The sequence below is a fragment of the Venturia canescens genome, chromosome 8 (assembly GCF_019457755.1).
Source record: "Venturia canescens isolate UGA chromosome 8, ASM1945775v1, whole genome shotgun sequence".
Lineage (NCBI taxonomy): Eukaryota > Metazoa > Arthropoda > Insecta > Hymenoptera > Ichneumonidae > Venturia > Venturia canescens.
The window spans coordinates 18,185,079-18,205,172 of record NC_057428.1 but is presented as its reverse complement, the minus strand read 5'-3'; the positions used below and the strand labels follow the sequence as shown (position 1 = coordinate 18,205,172).

At 44.4% G+C, this 20,094-nt stretch overlaps 2 protein-coding genes and 1 long non-coding RNA gene across 5 annotated transcripts; 2 read left to right on the top strand and 1 right to left on the bottom strand.

Annotated features, from left to right (window-relative positions):
• The first annotated feature begins 43 nt into the window (after positions 1 to 43).
• On the top strand, positions 44 to 1,215 carry Psf2 (DNA replication complex GINS protein PSF2-like protein). Its single transcript, XM_043426748.1, has 4 exons — positions 44 to 406; positions 552 to 660; positions 793 to 954; positions 1,035 to 1,215. The coding sequence occupies exons 1-4, from the start codon at positions 162 to 164 to the stop codon at positions 1,083 to 1,085; spliced, it is 567 nt and encodes a 188-aa protein (XP_043282683.1). The 5' UTR covers positions 44 to 161; the 3' UTR covers positions 1,086 to 1,215.
• Positions 1,211 to 19,427, bottom strand: Traf4 (TNF receptor associated factor 4). Of its 3 annotated transcripts, none has more exons than XM_043426734.1 (6): positions 18,768 to 19,427; positions 3,365 to 3,469; positions 3,087 to 3,248; positions 2,694 to 3,011; positions 2,251 to 2,511; positions 1,211 to 2,118 (listed from the first exon to the last, which is right to left on the bottom strand). In XM_043426734.1, the coding sequence occupies exons 1-6, from the start codon at positions 18,834 to 18,836 to the stop codon at positions 1,765 to 1,767; spliced, it is 1,269 nt and encodes a 422-aa protein (XP_043282669.1). In that variant the 5' UTR covers positions 18,837 to 19,427; the 3' UTR covers positions 1,211 to 1,764. The 3 variants fall into 3 exon arrangements, with proteins under 3 accessions (XP_043282669.1, XP_043282667.1, XP_043282668.1); XM_043426732.1 differs by lacking the exon at positions 18,768 to 19,427 and adding an exon at positions 9,912 to 10,652; XM_043426733.1 differs by lacking the exon at positions 18,768 to 19,427 and adding an exon at positions 4,979 to 5,191.
• LOC122414999 (uncharacterized) lies at positions 11,805 to 13,498 on the top strand. The gene is made up of 3 exons (XR_006261842.1): positions 11,805 to 11,924; positions 12,416 to 12,520; positions 13,265 to 13,498. It is a non-coding gene; the product is annotated as an uncharacterized lncRNA (long non-coding RNA).
• Positions 19,428 to 20,094: the final 667 nt, after the last annotated feature.

Sequence of the window (20,094 nt, the reverse complement as noted above, 5' to 3'; positions counted from 1 at the left end):
AACCGCTGCAACGCCACAGTCCCGTTTTCCCGCGCTTTTGTTGATTTCCCTCTCTCTAACCTAGAGATCGAAAAACTTCAGTGTCAAATCGTCAGATGCTACGAACAATCGCCTGTTTGTGTTGCAAAAGTTGATTTTCATTGTTTGACCTTTTTTTCGCGATGGATCCAACCGAAGTCGAATTTATGGGAGACAAAGACCCTATTAGTATTTTGCCGCTATTCAATCTCGATGAAGTTCATTTAATTTCTGGCTCTCTCGGTCCCTTTCGGGCCGGTATACCTATCAAAGTTCCCATTTGGATGGCGTTTCACTTGAGGCAACTCGAAAAGTGTCGTATTGTTGCTCCAGAGTGGATGGATGTTGACAACTTGAACGAAATATTGGCCAACGAAAAATTGTCAAAGTAATATTTCACTCTTTTAACATCATCGTCATAGAAAAAGTTCACTCTTATGACTATACCATTTTCTATACAAACTATAAAAGTATAATTATTTTGAAAAATACGTGAATGATTTATTTACAATGCAGTGACTTTCGGTATTCAGAAATCTTACACAAATGCCCAGTAATCACTACATGAACACCGCTCATATGCTTCTGAATATGGCTGCCAATGACTTTTCTCGAGCTGAAGAAATACGCACTGCTGTCAAGGTGAGCTTGCTTCTTCATCAATTCTCCCCAGATATTGCCCCGTAAATTCATTTAAAAAATTTAATCGGCATCCATGGATGAACTTTGTCTGTACTCAATTACATCAAAAATTCTTTGGTGTTTGACTCGCAGGATATTTGGGACATGAGAATGGCAAAACTGAGAACATCCATCGATGCTTTTTTCAAGAGTGATCTCTTGCATGCTCAACTGGACAATGTCACATCAATGGAGCTAAACAGTATCCGTCCCTTGTTGCCGCATGCATTGGACCAAGTTTTGAGGATTCAAATGGTACGCTATTCTTTTTTAATGATTTTGTAACGAGACTCGAGTTAAGGGGGGGAATTCTAATTAACTGATTTGGTCAACAGGGCAAGGAAAATTTGGCACAGGATTCTCAAAGAGGCGAAAGTTCTCAATAGCGATACAGGGAATAGGAAAAGTGATGTTAATTAATAAGGATTACGTAAGAATAAGTAACACTGGTTAACTTTATGGCCTTGCGTTTGGAATATTTGATAAATGAATAAATTGAATAATGCTTTGGTTTTATTTTTCATCGCAAATGCACTTATATTTTCATTTTATTTTGATAATCCGTAAACAAAGAAACTTTTATGGATCGTTTTACATACTGTCACTAGCATCTCAATCACATTTTCTCCTTACAAATCTAAAATATATATAAATGTTTATATAAAAACTATGTAGATAAAAACTATTTACAATCGTACAAACTATTCGAGTCTATTCTCCTGTTAAATGCCACACCTCGTTTAGTTTTTTCATTCGATTTTTTTTCTACCTTGTCCTGTTGTATTTACATTCGATCGGTGGATCTCGAAGCAAAAATTTCTTCGTCGTTTGGTTTTTGTTTTCCCGTTGTAAATTCCTATTGAATATAATATTTTCATTTGTTTTTCCGACATCGAAATTGATTTAACAACGCTGATTTGCCTTCTGTTACGATGAATTGAAGAATTTTTACAACTTTTTAGATTCCGAAATGCTGAAATTTCGGCACGGTTCGTTCGTTCAATTTTCCTTCTGTTATTTGCAAAAAATTTTATCATAATTACAGTTCGAAGAGACAAAAATTCGTTAAACCGCAACAATTTTGCTCGGATCGACTTTGACTCTTATAAACATCGTGTCGTCCTTGACGAAATGTCGTTTTTTCACCATTTCGTGGGAGACGAATCTCGGGAATCCAAAACCAAGGGAATCGGGCTCGCGGGAAGGTCGTTGAAAATTTTTCCACGTTGGATCAGGGATGAAACTCTCGACGATGTTGCACGCCTTCTCTGCTTGAACCGTCTGATCGAACATCGTGAATGACACGCTGTGTGAAAAAGGCCAACGCAGTAGCGCATCGTATTCTCCGGGTAAGATCTTTATGTATATCGACAAGTGGCTTCCTTCGCCCGTTCCATTTCCGTTGAGGAATATCGAGGCCTGGAAATCGTTAAAAAAAAATTCGTTACAAAACTAGTATTTTTAAATAATATCTTTTTTCACAGCGAGACCAAGAAGAGGTACGCGAGGAAAAAAGTTTGTCTTCAAAGGAATAAGAAATGCAAATCTCACCTGAAGTTTGTACCCATATTGACTAGTATAGAAGGGTGGGCTGACAAGTTCCATGCCTTCCTTGGCTTTAGCCTCTGCCATTTTCACCGTGTAATCGTTGATTTTCCAGATGAGGGTTCCGGTATAATTCAACGATAATTTGCTCATGGCTGACTTGAGACTGGTGATTTGATGTTGCTGTTTCGTCACGACGCTACACATTAGGCTAAGATGCATTTTGGCAGATTCTTCGACGTGTTTGTCCAGCGAAAATCGATTGCCCTGCACGACGAAGAATAACAATTCATTAAAAAAGTTCTTAAAAAATCGACGATTCTTGTGATTCCAAAAAAAAATTCAATTAAGCGATCCAATGTTAATTGATTGTGTCTAAATTTAATTCCAGATCCAAGAAACGAATGAATTGATGTTCTCATGGAGGAAGAAAGTCGAAGAATCCGTACCTTGAATCGACAACCGGCATCTTTGAAGGTACAGGACAAAAGATGCGTGGTGCAATGGTCCTTGAGATGAATTTCGAGGTCTTCTCTCGGTAGGACGGCGGTTTCGCACCGATGTGGACAAGCGACAGGAAAGCGTCCACACTTGGCGTGGTGGGCTCCGAGGGTGTCGAAGACGAATTCTTTGTTGCAATAACGACAGGCGACGAGTCTTTTCGCGCATTCGCCTAATTTGTGCTGGCCCAAATGTCTTCTCTGTACCTTCATCCCGCATTTGTTTTCGCAGTATAGTGGCTCGTAACCGCAAGTTCCAGTGTGTTTCTACAAAAGTATGGAAAAATAATAATTTTTTTGCTAATTCAAAGCCGACGTTTTGATTCTCGGAAAGTGGCTTACCTCGAGAGTGTGACCGGTGAATTCTTTGGCGCAAAAGTCACAGCGTGCTCGTCTTTGTGCACACGTGTATTTGAGATGATCTTCCATCAAAACGCGAGGAATCATGGCCCCGCACTTGTTCGTGCAAGGCACCGCATCGTGTTTGCACGTGTTCAAGTGAGCCTGAAATTAAATGAGAACGAATGAAATGACAGCGTTGCAAATTGATCTGATTGAGCGGAGAAAATGATGAAAATTTTGTGACTGAAAAACGAAGAAATTCCAAGTGTCAAAAGTACCTTGAGTTTCCTCAGCTCGTCGGACCATTTGCAGCCGTCTTTGTGATGGATGCAAAAAACAATGGAGCCCATGATCGCTTTCTCAGCCTCCAAATCCCCGAAATTCTGTAACGAAGAAAAATAAATCACGTTTTAATAAATTATCGAAAAATGTGGAAAATGAGCTTTCGTATTTATAGAACACTCTCCCGGAGCGTTGATTTCCGAAAAGGTCCGAATGCCATCGACCTTCGGTGTGTATTTCTGTTGAGCATTGTGGGGGGACGTGAAATTGACGGAGTAAATAAACGTGGGAGGTCAAGAGGCTCGTGCTATTTTTTCGATCTAAAAATAATCCTGTTAACCCCGTTCAACTGTAATTTTTCCACTCGGAATGAATACAAAGTCGATTTTCAATATTTCGTAATCAGTGACGATTTAAAAATCATTAAAACCGAATAAAAATCGTAAGTGAAGTGTGTGCGTCAGCAAGTTCGAACCTGCCTGAAATTCTTCCCCTCTTTCGCACCGATCGAGTCGCATACCGGCCACGCGCGGAGTGGGGGAAGGAGTCTTTGCAGTCGTACGCGAGACGCGCGACATCTAAGAACGCCTCAGCCGTAAACTAACACGCTGCCATTTTTGACACACGCATAAACTCGCCATCTTTCTCTCGCTTTTTCAATACGACTCCCGTAGGATAAACTTTCTCGTGTCTGTGTGAGTATTGAAAACGGCATACCTGTCTCAGGGCCTCGCGTGTATTTTACCTGTTGAAACCTGCACGACCGGCAAGGTCGGCGATACCTGACCGTTGACCGAGGTTCGCATGTTGTGTGCGTTCCTGCGACGCCCACACGCACACACTCGCCGGAGACGGACCTCAATCCATATTTTACCTCATTTAGCAGCATATAATTCAGGATGCATCTCGACTAAGCGATAATTATCATTTCTACGGTTCGAAATACCGCACGTTGAGAGCAGTCAAGTCGGAGACTCGGTTCTTCAACATTCTTGGGGAATTTAAAATCGAATATTTTAGTGTAACCTTCGACGATTTGTTTTTGAATAACCGAAACAATGGAACGCGGTTGATATTTTTTACGAAAACGTTTTACCGAGAAGACTGAGATCAAAAGATTAACCGCGCGGAATAATAAAATTTTATCCTTCCAAGATCTTTCGTAAGGTTTTTTTTGTTGGTTTTTCGTTCGAAGAATTCTATTCTACATTGATCGGACACACTGGAATATGTTTTTCGTGTCACGCGTACGTACGCGCTCAATCGAGCTTTGTCATTCAAAATAGCTTGCATTATGGATTATACATAAATGATGTACAGAAAGGATTATCATTGGTACGAAGAAGAAAAAAATAACAAAGAAAAAGTATCGAGAATTCGTAAACTCCGGTGGTCCCCCCCGCGTGACATCACGAGTGCTTAGAATCTCCGAGAAACATAACCTCTCTTTGTTGCGCTCTTTCTCTCTCTCTCTTTTACAAGCCCTGCGCCTGACGTCACTGAGGAATAACGGACAAGGTAGCGAGCATTACGGCCACGTTCCACTTTATCTCATTTCTCATCTCCTCTTTCTCTCTCAAGATCTTCTCGCAGTCCTTTAAAATCCGCACCTGTCGACGACGTTCACAAAATTTCGAAATGAACGCAACCGTTTCGCCATCTTTTGCATTTTTTACAACGACCGATCGCTTCTTTTCAATTTGACCCATTTAACTTGAGATTTTTCGGCGAATTTCTCGGTGCTTTATCGAAATAAATATTCGAGTTATTCAACAAAGAATATTATTCGGCGTTCTATACTTTTTCGAACTTTTCAACACTTTTTTCTCCCAGAAATATGTTCGACCGAAAAAATAACGCGAAGCCCTCCCGCGGCGCTTTCTGGAAAATCTAGCGCCTCTTACAATTTCGTCTTCACACGTACATCAGCGCCGCCTCCTTTCCCTCGCTTTCCCCCGCGCTCCGTTAATTTAGACGTCTCCGTCGTTGTTACGCCGGAGGATCGGGCATAAAAAAGACAAAAGCGTGGAAGCAGCGTTTTAATTGAGCATTTCGCGCCTCGACGTTATTTGCTATAGGAGTCTGAACTCTAACGGTTTTTTGTCGCTTAATATGGCATTGTTTACGAAGGTCGGCCACATTTTTCTCCCCGCGAACGTTTCCATTTTCTTCGCGTGTTGTGAAAATAACGTGCATACGGTGAAAACGAATGTCGATTATTCCGTTCACGGATGAAAACGACGGAATATAACACGTTCAAATTCGAGACAACGAACGCACAAAAAGAGGAGTTTCGTAACCGACAAAAAAGGTCGACATTCCGCGTGTATCGCTGTGATCGAGACGTGTTATGGCCCGCCAGGAAACTCTCGACTTCCTGAGTAAAACCGCAAGGGGAGAGGTGCGGAAAAAAGCAGCCGCGGAGTGGACCAGAGAGAAATATTCCGAGAAAAAAGTGAGCGCAAAAAAGCATAGACAACGTGCAGCGTCAAAGTCGCAAGACGAAAGCAAACACGGGTGAGAAAAAAAGTGTTGCGTATGTTCATGGGAAGCGGAAATTCGACATTGGACGGCGAGGATCAGGAAGAGTTTCGAAATGTTGAAAAACTCGTAATTCCCGGACACGGAACGATTCGAGTCTCGAGTTATTCCAAGATATTTCTAATCGAATGTGTTAAATCAAAGCATCGGAATAAATCAAGATTTTCAATTATCCCCTGAATCACATTTATTTCCACGTCACAAATAACGATCGTAATAAATCTGCCAATTAATAAAATACTCGACTCGTACAGTAGAAACCGGAAATCGAGAAAAGTAAGAGACTTTATTGAATAAAATAGCTTCCGGTTGGCGTGACCGACATTACGAAAGCGAGGGATATGCATCCTATTATGCAAAATGGCCGACGGGCGACGCCGGTTAAGATTTCAAAGAGTTCCTCGCTGCGTTTTCCCACGAGGGTCATTCGCACGATAAAATTATATCGTTGCAACTCGATGCGTGTGCGTTGGCATATGTAACATGTAATTCGCATGTGCATGTCTTTTTAAGATCGTTTCTGTTTACTGCTCGATGCAATATGTACTTAGAGCGTGACCGCAACGGAATTGTCTCGCTGTACATTTCGCTGTCGCGATCCACAGCGGACAAAAGAACACGAATATGGAAAAAAGCTTGGTGAGTTGATAATTTTAAGATCGCTGTTAGTCGTGAATTTCGAGAAAAAATGAGCAATTGAAAACGATTCCGAAAGTGCATTTTCCAAAGAAAATAATCGAGAAAGTATTCGCCGCTGCGAGAAATCGGCGCAGGTGGCACCGTTAGAGGTCTTCTTAGTTCGTGAAAAAAGCTGAGCTCATAGTGCGAAGAATTCGCTTGGCTAGCAGCAGTATTATCCTGGGGTCGTATGATTCAATACGATTTTTTGTTGGCCGCGAGGAACGACTCGTACATGATAGTTGGAATCTTTTATTTTTCTCCTGCTGTAACGTACGAATGCGTTGCCGAGTCTGGTGGTGAGCGGGGCGATCGCGTGTGCAAAGAGGCACGAGAGTACGAAACGAGAGTGAAGATGGTGGGGGGAGAAGAAGCAGAAGAGGGCGACGAAGGATACCGAGAGATCTCGGAAGCAGCCGAGGCCATCTGTTTCTCGTTCGGTTCCCACGCTTCCGCCGTCGAGCGCGTCTTTCCTCCTCCCCTTCCACCCACTTCCATTCGCCACGCCTACTTATTCCTTTTTTCTTTTCATTCTTTGTGCCTCGCGCGCGTGTTCGAGCCTGACGGAGAGTCGTCCGCGGAGTAAAAGTCTGCTGCACACATGCTTTTGCCCGGTTTTAAGCTAGCTGCGAAAAGTAATCTTCTTCTTTTATGTGCAGCACTGGTAGACACGTAGGAGCGATCTAGCGTGCAAAAACCTGCGTAAACATACTAAATAAACGGCACGGGGTGTTTGAGCCGCGCGACGGTGGCGACCTCCGGGCGTCCGCGTATGCACTAGCCCTGCGGAGCGCCCTCTGTCGCCTCCACTCCGTGTTCAAGTTATTTCTATAGTTTCTTCGAATGTTTTGACGCTGCTGGCCCGTAATGTTGCGTTTTCGAGGCTCTGCACGAGTGTCAGTATTTCTCGGAATCATTTCTCGCGACGAATTCGTAGAAAAAATCGTCTCTCCGTGACAGTTCGATCCTCACCGTCTTGCCCTTCGTTCGAAGCGTTCTTCTCCCCGTTCGCCCAGCCGGATACGGCGACTGCCATGAATTTCATCCGTCAACGGAAGTCAAAGCACGTATACGTATAATGTGTTTATACGCGAGTAAATAAGAACGAAAAAAAAACGAGTCGAGTCGTCAAGACGGGCGAGTGCTCGTCGCCGCGGCAAAGGGACCAATTAACCGGGGGATGCAAATTCGTTCAACGACTTCCGGCCTCGCTCCAGCGCTATGTAAGTTCGAGAATAAAGGGCCGACTCGCACAGTAACATACTCGAGTCCCTTGATGCGTGGAGTGGGTTACGCATCAAGAGTCTTTTTATGCATTGGTAATTTCATGAATAAAAATAAATGAGTACTTGGAATATAAACGAAAACGGACTGCTATGAAATAATACAAAAATATTAACGAAAGAAAATATTTCTAGTCCCGTAGTCGTGAACACTCGCGAAGCTTCGTTAAAAAATTCCTCCCCAATCGTTTCGGAAGATCTTACAATTGGAAACAATGGTTCAAGAGCTCGGTTGTGCCGGCTATTACAGTAATTAATTGATCGAGGATGTAATGTGGGTTAGACGACTTCCGGAGGGAGAAATAAAACGCTTTTCGACACAGAAGGGTCCGTGCTCGAGACTCGGGGCAGCCGGGAGTAAGCGAGGGGGGAGAGAGCGTCGAGAGTTTATTTACATTATTATGCGTTAGATAGGGGCACGCGAGACCCTTCCAACCGCACAGGATACGAGGCCACGTGCCCCCGGCTGCGTTCGGGCCCAGCGGGAGAGCTGGCCAGGGGCGGGGAAGGGCGAAAAATGTATTTATACGCTTATGCGACCACGTGTGGTCGTACGAAGCTCGAGAAGCTCGATAAACAGCGCGGATGGGGGACTGCGGTGCACGAGTACACCCGAACCGCGAAACGCTACATTTTAGTTCCCTTTTCCCCCGCGAGATAGCTACCGAGCGGAAAATAGTTCTGGAAGCGTCCACCCCCCGGCGAGAATTCGGCGCTGCTTCCACACCGGAAAAATTCTACCTGTCAACGCCGAGCTATCCATCGACCGACAGAGTTCCCTCAAAAAAGGAAAAGGCAAGTGTCCGAGGCCCCAAAATGGCGGACGAATTTCATCACCAATATTTTCGTCAACGTTTCGACCCACAATCCGTGAGAAAAATCTCCTCTCGACCACCCACAGTCCGACTTGTTCAAAAATTAACGGACACTCGCGCGACAAATGTCATCTGAAAGCGGAGGTTTTACGAAAATTGAGGAGAAAGCTCTCGTTACGCCGGATTACTCGACGTTTTTGTGTCTCCCTCAAGGTCGTCGAGTCGTTTTTATTACAACGTTCGATGAACCAAGCCGCTATTAAGGTATCCCAATTAGCCGTATGAATATGACGAAAATGCTAATTTCATCATTTTTTAACAAATCAATGCCGACGTAAACATCGGTTTTTATACGGAGAAATGAACAGAAGCCAAACGACGTTTCTTCGAGGACGATGAAAACGCTCCAAACGCTATCAGCACTCCGGCATGGTAACCCATAATATGTATATAAAATCAACACACACACACACACACACACATCGCTGTCCGCATGTCCGCATGTACGTGTCGCTTGTTCGTCGACTGTAAGACCGTTATCTCGTTCTCGATGCTGTATTACGCTCACATTTCTATATCTATATACGCATACATAAATATACAACACATAAAACTTGTATATATGCCAATATACCTGGCCGTATGTACATATCAAAAGAACGAGTCTATATAAAACGTTGGGGAAGAATCCTAACTGTGCGAATGTCGAACGTTCCAAAGAAATCATAAAAAGCATCAACCATTAACGACTATTCAGTTTCCAGCAATTATTGCTTTAACCATTTTTTTCAAGTGTTCCATCTCCATCCGCTTTATTGTCCTTTCATTTTCGATTTACTACACCAAATATTATTCGAATTCGCCCGACAATGGAATGTAGGAAGGGGAAGGAACGATGGATCAAAAATATGCGCAAATTTGACAGCTGCTCAGTCACGAAACTGTCAAATTCAGGCACTTTCTACGATAAAAATCATTTTGGCAATCGTTGTCCAATTGCTTTTGGTTGTATGTTGAAACTGAAGTATCTTCAATTGCATAAGAAAGTTCAAATGAAAACGAAGGGCCAGTCAAATATTTTAAGGTATTTGATCAAATATTACTTGTGCCTTTGTTGTATTTTTGACAATAATATCTGATCGGTTCGTCTTTAATTGAGATTGAATGATGGAATTAAATGACGATGGAATTATGCGGCGTAATTATAGCGATGGAAATGTTCTAACCTCGGTATCCGTGATAATTGGTGTTTTGTCCATGTTATCATTGATGGGACTAGGAGGCGAGGTCGGACTAGAGCTGGGGCTGACGTGAAAGCCCTTAGACTCTTTGGCAGGTCGTTGTGGGGAGACCCTCGCTGGAAAGCTCAGGGTCTTCGTCCATTGCGACAAACCCCGCACCATATTTAAAACACGCACGTATTATTATATATCCACGAGACGACGACAAAAGGAAAAAGGCTCGTTGAGAAAAAGTGAATGAAAAAGAGATGTGCACAGGAAAATAAATTTATCGCGTGAGAGATTTTTTGCCTCGGGCGTTACTTTCGTATTTTAAAGTTCAGAACGTTCGTTCGCGGTTGATGGTATCGAGGCGGCTTGGAAAAGTTGGAAAAAGCCGCGTTTACCGGCGAGAAAAAAGCCACAACAATTGTTCGAGTGAAAAGTTCAACGAACTCCCTCGCGATAAAACACTTGGATAAACTTGGCCAAGTTCCAAACGAGATTTTCGAACTCGTGTTTTCAATTATCCTTCAAATGTCTATTCACTTCGTGTTAAATCTCACTTTCCGCGTGCACGAATCGACAGAATTTTTCGAGGTTTCAATCAACTTGTCAAACGCCGCGTAAGTGTGTTTTGCTCCGGAGACAGAGCAAAACACGATCCGCACGCCACGATAGTTTCTGACGGACTAACTACGGCTACGCTCGTGCGAGCGCTCGAGAGCGTTTAACTCGTACCCACTCGTACTGTGTTATACCGGCGGGGAGGCTGAGGCTAGTTGCGAAGAAAAAAGAAAAGCTGGGATTTAGTCCAACGAGAAACAGGGTGGGGAGAAGCCGCAGCACGAACCCGTGTGTGGAAGAGACGGAGAGAAGCGCATCGCGCACGAGTCGGAGCGAGAGGCGCGAACGAGCGACGGTGCTGCGTCACTTGGCAACTCGAGCACCGTGCGTACTGATTTGTCGCATCGAACGATCCTTCGAGACATCGACGACGAAACGCAATCAAAGGAATATAAAACCGTGATAAAACCGTGACGAATAGTTCATACCTTAAAAAAAACGTTCAGAAAATCGTTAAAACATTGAAATACAGCCTCATTATTCGTCGAAATCCCAAATTTTTTTTGACTCGTTCGATCGCAACGCGAGATCTAACAAATCGAGCGAAACGCAGCGAAGGACGAGAGCCAGCGGGGCGAGGGGGGAAACGAGAACATTCGCTTTAATGTCGAGTATCGAACACATTCACGATGTATGGTCTCTCCGAAGACAGCTGCGGCCTTCTTCGACCTTCTCCCCCCTTCTCCGTGCTGCCTGACCCGAGGAGGCGCGCGACAAGCCCGGGCCTTCACTGCTGCGCCGCGGCCCGGCGACGCCAACGCCATCTTCCTATCGATTGCCGTGTCGTAACAAGCCCACGCTCGATATTCTACTACTTTCTCGGTTATTTTACTTTTTGTTTATTATCTGTTATTGTGGCTCGGTTTATCGCTTGCAAAACGCTTGAATCAACGTTTTTCCATCATTTTCTGATCCCTCTCTCGAGAACTCCGAGCGGGATCGAATGCCAGTCTTTTCAAGCGACGGGCTAACCCTCCTAACGCCACCACCCCCGCATAAAAGGCTGCCTTATTATTTCCATCGGACCCGCAATTGGCCCCGGAGATGAGCAGCGTGCGGCATATGGCGACACGAAAGGAAAAACGACATGTGTTCGCGTTTAACAAAGATTCTTGACGAGATTCGTGCCCACATTCGAAACCCTCACTCGCATTCCGTTCCCCTTCGACATTTTCCTGAAAAATGCACCCGAAACTCGAGCCCTCGTCAAATATTTTTCAAAACTTCATTTCTTTTGTAGAAAATCGAGATTTTTTTCAGGTCTGCCACATTTTTGGGGACTTGGGACCGATTTTGGAAAATTCTTCATCAACGGGAATTTAGCTGAGAAATCGCCTCCGTTTTGAACGACTTCGTCGAGGGAATCGCACCAAAATAATTCCCGAGTTCCTCGTAAGTAAAATATCAAAGAATTTTTGTCTTTTTGTTTACATACTCGCGTTTCGCGTCGTGCTCTCATTCGTGTTAATTATTTGACGAGTCTTCGGAATTTTTTGAACCAACGTCAGCCACTTCGAACCAAAGCTTCGAACGAGTCAATTGAAAAGCATCAACTCGTTATCGTTATTTCAACAAAACTTTTGGGTTTCGTGAGGCTTTTGGATATTTACGTTCGAAGAGTTGTTAAGGTAGAAAATTTTCACGAGAAATTCATCAATTTTCCAATATTGTATATACAAATGTTTTATTTTAAAATGCACTTTTAAAGTGAAATTAGTGAATTTTCCCTATCGAATTTCGCTGAAAATGCACTTTTCGTAAAACTTCAGATTTGAGGGGGGTTTTTTTTTCGTTTTAATTCGAAACTGAACTCCGACTCTCGGGCCAATTGAAAAGCCTACTTTTGTGGCTTACACAGAATTAAATTTCCCCAATTTTTCCAGGTCAGGAATTCCCCAGTGGGCGGATTGGCCGATCGACTTAACAGAGCGTCCTCGGATCGCCTTTTGTTCGAAATATAACGTCTCTGTTTACGAGATTGAACAAAAGTGAGCGTTTTACGAGCACAATACACTCGGACAGCGGCTCAATGCGCTGGGCGAATATCGCTATTAAAAGGCGAGCGATCTATTTGTCTAGAAACGCGTAGATAATCGTTAAACGTCGGGGAACTTAAATCCTGGTTACAAGTGGCCTCGACACACCTTCGAGAAAACGAGCCGAAAACGAGTCGAGCTACGAAACTATCGCGAGAACTTCCATTTTAACGCGACGCGTTCACACTTTCAGTACTGGAGCGTTATTTTCAAAACTTTCGTTTCAATTCCCACGATTAGATGTTCAGTTTTCGAAAATATCGAGCAAATTTATAATTAAGGGGCTACGACCGCGGGGAGTCAAAATTTCCCGATTTTTTTGCATTTTCATGCACTTTTCACGTCCCAAAGTGAGCGAATTTAATTTTCAAGTAAAAAGCGAGTGTCAATGTTCGTTTTAGTGACTAAATTCGTTAATAACTGAAATATGGTAAAAGAAGCTTCGATCGAGCCTTTTCGTCAATTTTTATTTTCCCAAGTTTCATATTCGATCCCCAGCTGATTCGTGGCCAAAATTTTGTCGGTACGATCGCGATTTTTTAAATCTTGACCCGGTAATTCGAAGCTCACAATTTTGAGAATTTTTTCATTCAAATTCGCACTGCGATCATTCGAAAATTGGCTCTTCGCTGCCTCCAAAAATCGTGCAGCTTCTGAACACTTCTAAAAACCGACAATTCTTTGGGTCTGTTTCAGTGACGTTTGCCCCAACGAGAAGGTGGGCCGTGAATCGACGAAGCAGCGCAACAACGGCAGCGACAATATCACGAAGAATAGTGACGAGAATGATGAAAAAATGAAGACAAATGTGAAACACCGAATGGCCCAAAGGTCATGGGACTCCGAGCGAGTATTTTTTTAAAGAAAGCTGCTTAAGAGCATGGATCAGTCGACTAACCTCACTTGAAATTTTCGAAATCGAAATTCTTTGACACAGTTTGACCGATTAAAAAAAGGCTCTGCTGTCGGCCTACGCAGGACGATGGCAAAAATCGACTGACAGAGCCTTTTTTTAATCGGTCAAACTGTGTCAAAGAATTTCGATTTAGAAATTTGCAGCTATCTCTCTCGCACTCACGGTTGCGATATACCGACTGATTCATCCTCTTAAGGGGCCCGGGTGCCCCTATGACCCGTAGCGAGTCGTGTATGCGGAGGCTAAACAAATGAAATTGATCGAAAGGAGGCCTGGATTGCGTGTTAACCCCGTTCTCGTCCGGTCATGCTAGCATCGTCTCAGTTCACTATCGTGTTGTAAAGTAATTGAGAGAAGTAATTTGTCGATGTTCTTATGAAGGGAGAGCAGGAAATGGAAATAAGGAGAAAGCCTTTTTCGTAGATTTTGGAAACTGAGAACTTTGGAATTTGTCGGATTTGGCAAAACGTTTGACCACCTGGACGACAGCCGCGGTGCTTTTTTCTAGCACGTGGACGCCAGACTCGGAGTCTCGTGGTTTTCGACAATTATTCCGAGGCACGAACCCAGCAAGACGTGGGCTCTCGAGCTTTTTTTTCCCCCGAGGAATGAAAATTATTGGACGAAATGATCGAAAGTACTGGAGTCGTTAATCTCGAGGATTTTTGGGAGGAAAAAATCAACGAAGCCGAGGATTCGGTGCACATGGTCGATCGCAACAGTTCGCCTCGGACAAAGAGAAATTTTTATCTCTTTTTCTTCGCTTTCTTAGCGAGCTCCGAAGAGACCAGCACCTGGAAAGATTCGGAGGATGATGCGACGCGCGGAGGAGAGGGAGGCCAGAATAAGAGTAAACGAAGAAAATATGAGAGAAGGATGCCGATGTATCGTCGAGGGAATAATATTGGGAAGGTTAGCAGCTGCTGTGACAGCTGCAACCCTCCTCTTATTGCTCCACAATCTTGTCGACCACTTTTCTGGCACTCCTCGCCCTCCTCACCTCCCCTCAAACACGTTCAATCCCGACCATCTCCGGTACCATTATCCTATCTAGTTTGATGCTCCAATTCCCTCCGACCAGCAGCACTCTCGAGATGTTCTTTCGATTAAAATCTTTACGAACATTTTCTGACCTGTTGAACTGCCAAAAGTTCAAAATTTACTTTCTTTTCGATCGAAATCGATTCAGTTGATTTCATAAACTAATATTGTTTGGATTCTTCGCTAAAAAATTTCTCGTTTTACTCTTTTGTCTCGTAAAAACTTCCTTTTGCAGCAAAAAATTTGAAGTTGGCTTTGATTTCGATCGAAATCCTTTCGATCGATTTCGTAAACAAATTTATTGGATTCTGTACCTAAAGATGGGTAGTTTAACTTCAACGAATAATTAGATGATTAAATATTGGAGAAAAATGAGCTCTCGAATGGACCGAATCAACGAAACTACGAAGTCACGTCCCCATTCCTTTACTTCGGACTCGGTTGAAGGTAAAAAATAAAAATACCACGTGTCTTTTCTCGTGTGCACGGGGGCGGAGGCCCGAAATTTCAGGTGGTTGAAGCATCTCCATCCTTTTTGGAGCACCAACATCCCCCAACAGGGAGAAAGATAAAGGATGAGAAGAAAAAAGGGAGGAAAAAAGCACGTGGAATTTCGGTCCGGCCAGCACAGTCAGCTGCTCTCTGCTCGTGTAAAACTAAACTTCCTGTGCCACGCGCGCACATCTGCTTCTCGTCTCGAATCATCCTCTTCACTTTGGTCCTTCTACTTCGGTTACATTCGAGCTCGAAGGTTCTACGTGCTCACGAAAATTCAATGGGCAATTGTGCAGGGAGGAGCAAAAATGAATTACGAAAAATTCAATTTTCACGCTGCGATTAAGTACGAAGCGAAAAATTCAAGGATTTCGCTCGTTTTATTTTTGGGATTTTCGCAAAATCCATTCGACGAACATTTTTTTCGACTTTCAATCATTTTTGTTCCAAGCAAAAGTCATTGAAAGCGAGAAAAATAGAGAAAATTGATGAAATTTCAACCATTTTATTATCTGCACTGATTTTCAGAAAACAAATTCAACGATCTCGAAGGGTTTCAGTCCACGTCGCTCTACCGTCATCGAATCATTGAAACGAGGATCAGTGGGAGTCGAAAATCCTGTTAAGAAGTGAACAAAAGTTGGCAAGGTGGTTCTCGTGTCATGCGGTGCTGCGAGTGCAGCAAAGTGAAAGGACAGAGACCGGGTGTTCATCTCGTAAGTCCCGAGAGCACATTGTCGCCTATCCATTTGTATAATGGATCCGAGCTGCATCGTCGTTCGAAAAGAATTCGATGGAATCGGCTGAATCACGAAATTTTTGCTCCCCGAGGGGGAAAAGAAAACCATGAAACAACGAGAGATTCGTCGACAGCATCTAAAAAATGAACAAAACCCCTTCAATCGATCGACGAAAGATCACACTCTGCACGAAGAAAAAAATAGTAAGAATTACCAAGCTGCCAGAGTGTCAGGATTCCGCATCGCCCATTTCGTAGGTTTTTACCAAAAACATCCTTTCCTACGTACTTCACCGAGAAAGCATTGTAAAATTAACGTTCACTCGATGATCAAATGTAAAGTATAATCATTAACGCCGTTTTCCTGTTATCGGGATTTGAAGAAATTTACGAAATTTGAGGACGAACATAGTCAAATTTGAGGAGCTCGAACCCAAGATAATTTAGAAATTTACTGTGCTACATTCCAGAATTTAATCCGCCCTTGCACTGTTAAAAAAAAATTCTTTTTCCAAGTAATTCAAATTATTTGAGGGAAATTCATTGGCTACTAAAATATTTTCATTTGGGTTGGATAAAAAAATATTTTACGTCCAATAAATCATTTTTTTGGCAGTTATTGATTAGTCGTTATAATAAAGGTTCTTGAAACTAAATACCGTTATTTAAATTAAATACAGAATTGCTGCCAATAGCAAATAATATATTTTCGTGGTAAATAAATAATATTTTTGGTGACAATATTTTATTTTGATGACATACGTGGAAATTACTCATGAAAAATATGCAATATTTTCCATTGGAAACACGCAACGTACTTGAAACAAGTAATTGACTTTTATTCTAGCAATCACATTACTTTTCGGTATAAAAATAAAAAACTTTAATCGAAAAAATTTGTATTCCAGGAAGAAGAAAGAAATTACTTCCTAAATTAAGATTGTACATTTTTTTCATTTCGAACAAAACATACTTTGGCTGCAAAAATTCGAAAGCTCTGTCGAAATTTTTATTTAGTCAGCCGAATTAAATTGACGCATTGTTTGTAGTGAACGTGCAATCTCGTCTATTAACGGTCAATTATTTTTAAGAAATTTATATTTGTTTTCATAAAAATATTAAATTTATGTCAAAAACATATTTACTTGGAAACAATAATGAATTACTAGATAATATACAAGTAATTCATTTATTTGCATTAAAAAAAAGTTACTTGTTTGAAAAAAATTTTTTTAACAGTGTGTGCGTCAATGTTTTGGCACGACCACGAGCACAAATAAATAGATAAATAAATGAATCAATTGATGCGACGATAGTAGTTTTCACTCGAATTTTCTCTCCGCGTGCGAACGTTTGAGCGCAAAGTTGCTTGAGAATAAAAAAGCCAAGAAATTCTCGAATTGTCATACTACAAAAATTTCGTTCGTCAATGAGCGAGAAATTCGAGCGTGTCCAGTTCGTCGAGGCCCGCGCATTTTCCTTCGCCACAACTCGTCCCCGGGCACTGCATGCGAAGTAAATACGAGAGAATCGAATGAGAAATAAGCATCGACGAGGTTCAGCAAAAGTGATAGACTCGTGCATGAGCGCGCGAGCACGTCTGCGTCGAGAGCCATATATAAATGTGTGTACATTGAGAGCGGGGCGAAGGAAACGAGTTGCAGCTGTTGGCGGTGCGGAGTGAGCAGCAGCTGCGACGAAAGGGACGAAAGAGGCGTCGAGTGGCTCTGGCTCGTCGCAACACCTTCGATACACTTTGAGTTGTCGAATGCGAATTTAAATGTGAGTGTCAAATGTTTTGGGTATTTATGCGTGCTTCTAATTCGAGTGAGTTCGATCGAGTAGCTCGTTTCGAAATGACTCCGGTCTTCCTCTCACTTTTTTCGCTTCTTTTTATTCCAGCAAGGAGCGTTCGATCCCGAGTGAGATTTGCGACGAGGGGGGAGGACGAATTCTCCAGTTTTTCTTGCCGCTCGCCAAAAACTACTTGCTCGCAATGTTCGGCTTGCCTTTTCGGAGGGGAAAGACGCTGCGGAGCGACGCTCGTGCACGCCCCGGGTCAGGCATTTTATTCTGGCATTCTGCACGCGGAATTCTCGCAGCCCCGCGCGCATCCTCGGAGCGATCGCGAGAGAAAGTGTGCACTCGTGCCATATTCACTATCTTTATACCATCTTTGGCTGTGCAGAGCGCGCCAATCAACATTAGGCAATCGCGCACCGAGTCTCGCTTCGTGAATGTCAATACGATCGACGAGCGCCTCGGGCTTTCTCGTCCACTCGATTTTCTACGATACCGCGAGCCTGATTCCTCCTCGAGCTCGTCGGGAACTCGCCATTTCGGCGGATTTCGAGCCCGAGTTTGAAAATTCCTTCGCCCGACATCGACGAGCGAAAAAGGGCCCTCGCGGTCCCTCGTCGCACGATCCCCGCTCCCAATACTCCGGAGACCTTTGCCCCCGAACAACTCACAGAGTCGTTGGACTTTGTGAGAATTTTTCATTCTCATGCATAAATGTTAATTCGTGGGGGCCTGGTAGTCGCCGCGAGTGACTAACGCCTTTCAAATTCTTTCGGCTCTTTTCGGCCCGCGGAGCCCCGACCTTGTCTCCTATCTGGCCGACGCGTGAGTCACATTTTCTTATGACTGGGTTTTCCAAATATTGTTATTGGACGAGGGTTATCGAGGGGGAGGGCGAGCGTCGGATAAGCGTGAAAGATACGTGGGGAAGAGTGCCTTAATTAGGTATGCACGCGAGGTCGCTCCTCGCCGCGTACCTTTTCCCGTGTGTGCCCATGAAAATTCCCATTTTACGAGTTTTTGTAAACAAACGTTTCTGGTTCGCTGCTATTCCTCCGGAAATGTAGCGAGGAAAAGATTTCTTTGAGTGGACGCCTCGAAGGAAGTCGCGGATCGAGGGAGCTCGAAACGAGAAATCTTTCGAGGCCCCGATCCCGTCAGCAACCACCAAAAGGTGGGAAAACAGTAAAAAAATCGAAAGTACTCACCGGTTGGGCAGTGCCGATGTCATAATAAATCGGAGATTCGGTTTTGGGGTAGGTCGTCGGTTCGCACATTGGCACGCTCTCCTGGCGGAAGGGGGTCGTCAAAGCTTCCGAACAAGAGTTTCCACTTGCGCTCGATCGCGCGAGCTTCTCGTCGAGGCTCTCCGCGGAGGCGTTGATATTTTGAGGAAAGTCAGGATCGAGGGCCGCGTTCCTGGAGAACCCTCGGAGATTTTCGGCCCCAGGACACTGCCAGTTTCCCGGACGACGATTGCTCCAGGAAGCTTCTTAAAACCAGGAGAATTCGCGAGTCGAGCGACGATCGGAGCTCCCTGCAGACGAGACCGGAAGCAGCTCCAAAAGCGATTCGAGTCCAGATCCCCCCTCGTTCGTACTCCGCCCCGGGGAGACTCGATTCCGATAATTCTCGATGGCCAATCGCGCCTCGAAGCCTCCGAGTTTGAGCAGGCGAAGGACGAAGTCGCGCGACAACTGCGTGTCCCGAGTCTTGCCGCAGAGAAACGAGGAGATACTAAGCCGGGTAAACGGGCGCGTGGCATAGAGCCTCAGCTCTCGAGGAGCCTACAACAGTACTACGCTCGTTGCTGGTGTATACGCGTACATAAGAGCGCGGTAGATAGGTGTTGTAACGAGGAGCTGTTGGCGGGAGCGGTGCGCGGCGGCGGAGGGTACGTAACGCCGTGGCTATTGCGGGGTACAGTCCAAGAGCTCGGGACTGGACTGCCTGGGAGAGAGGTATTAATCGGTTGCCGAGGCGACAACGTTAGTGGAAAAACAAACGGGGTTTGTCGCTCTCCGGGGCACAATTTTCGGGCTCCTCGAGGCTCCGGTTAACTTTTGAGGAGGTCGAGGAAGCGGGGGAGTGCGAGGAATCGTTGGGAGGGACCTGGAGGGAGTTCCGGGGAGGTGGGGACGCGGGGCCGGCGCGCCAGGGTGGGGTGGCGGTCCGAGCGACGGGAGTGCTTACTGTAGAGAGTGCAGAACGCGCGATACCTTGGCAGGCGAAACTGTACTAGTGTTTTGAATGAATATGCAGTGGTCGCTCGGCGCGTCGTCGGGAGGGAAGCTCGGGAGTGCGATAGGACGTTTCTCTCCGGCTCGTTGGCTCTTCTCTCTCTCTCTCTCTCTCTCTCTCTCTCTCTCTCTCTCTCGTTTCCTACCGCAGCTATTGCGTGTGCGTGTGCGGAGCTCTCGGGCTAGCAATAGGCGAGCCTCGGCAGGTGGCGGTCTCGCGCGCAGGTGAACGTGGCCGAGGTTCCCTCGGTGTGTGTGTGCGTGCCTCCGAGAACGTTTAACGACGCCTCCGAAG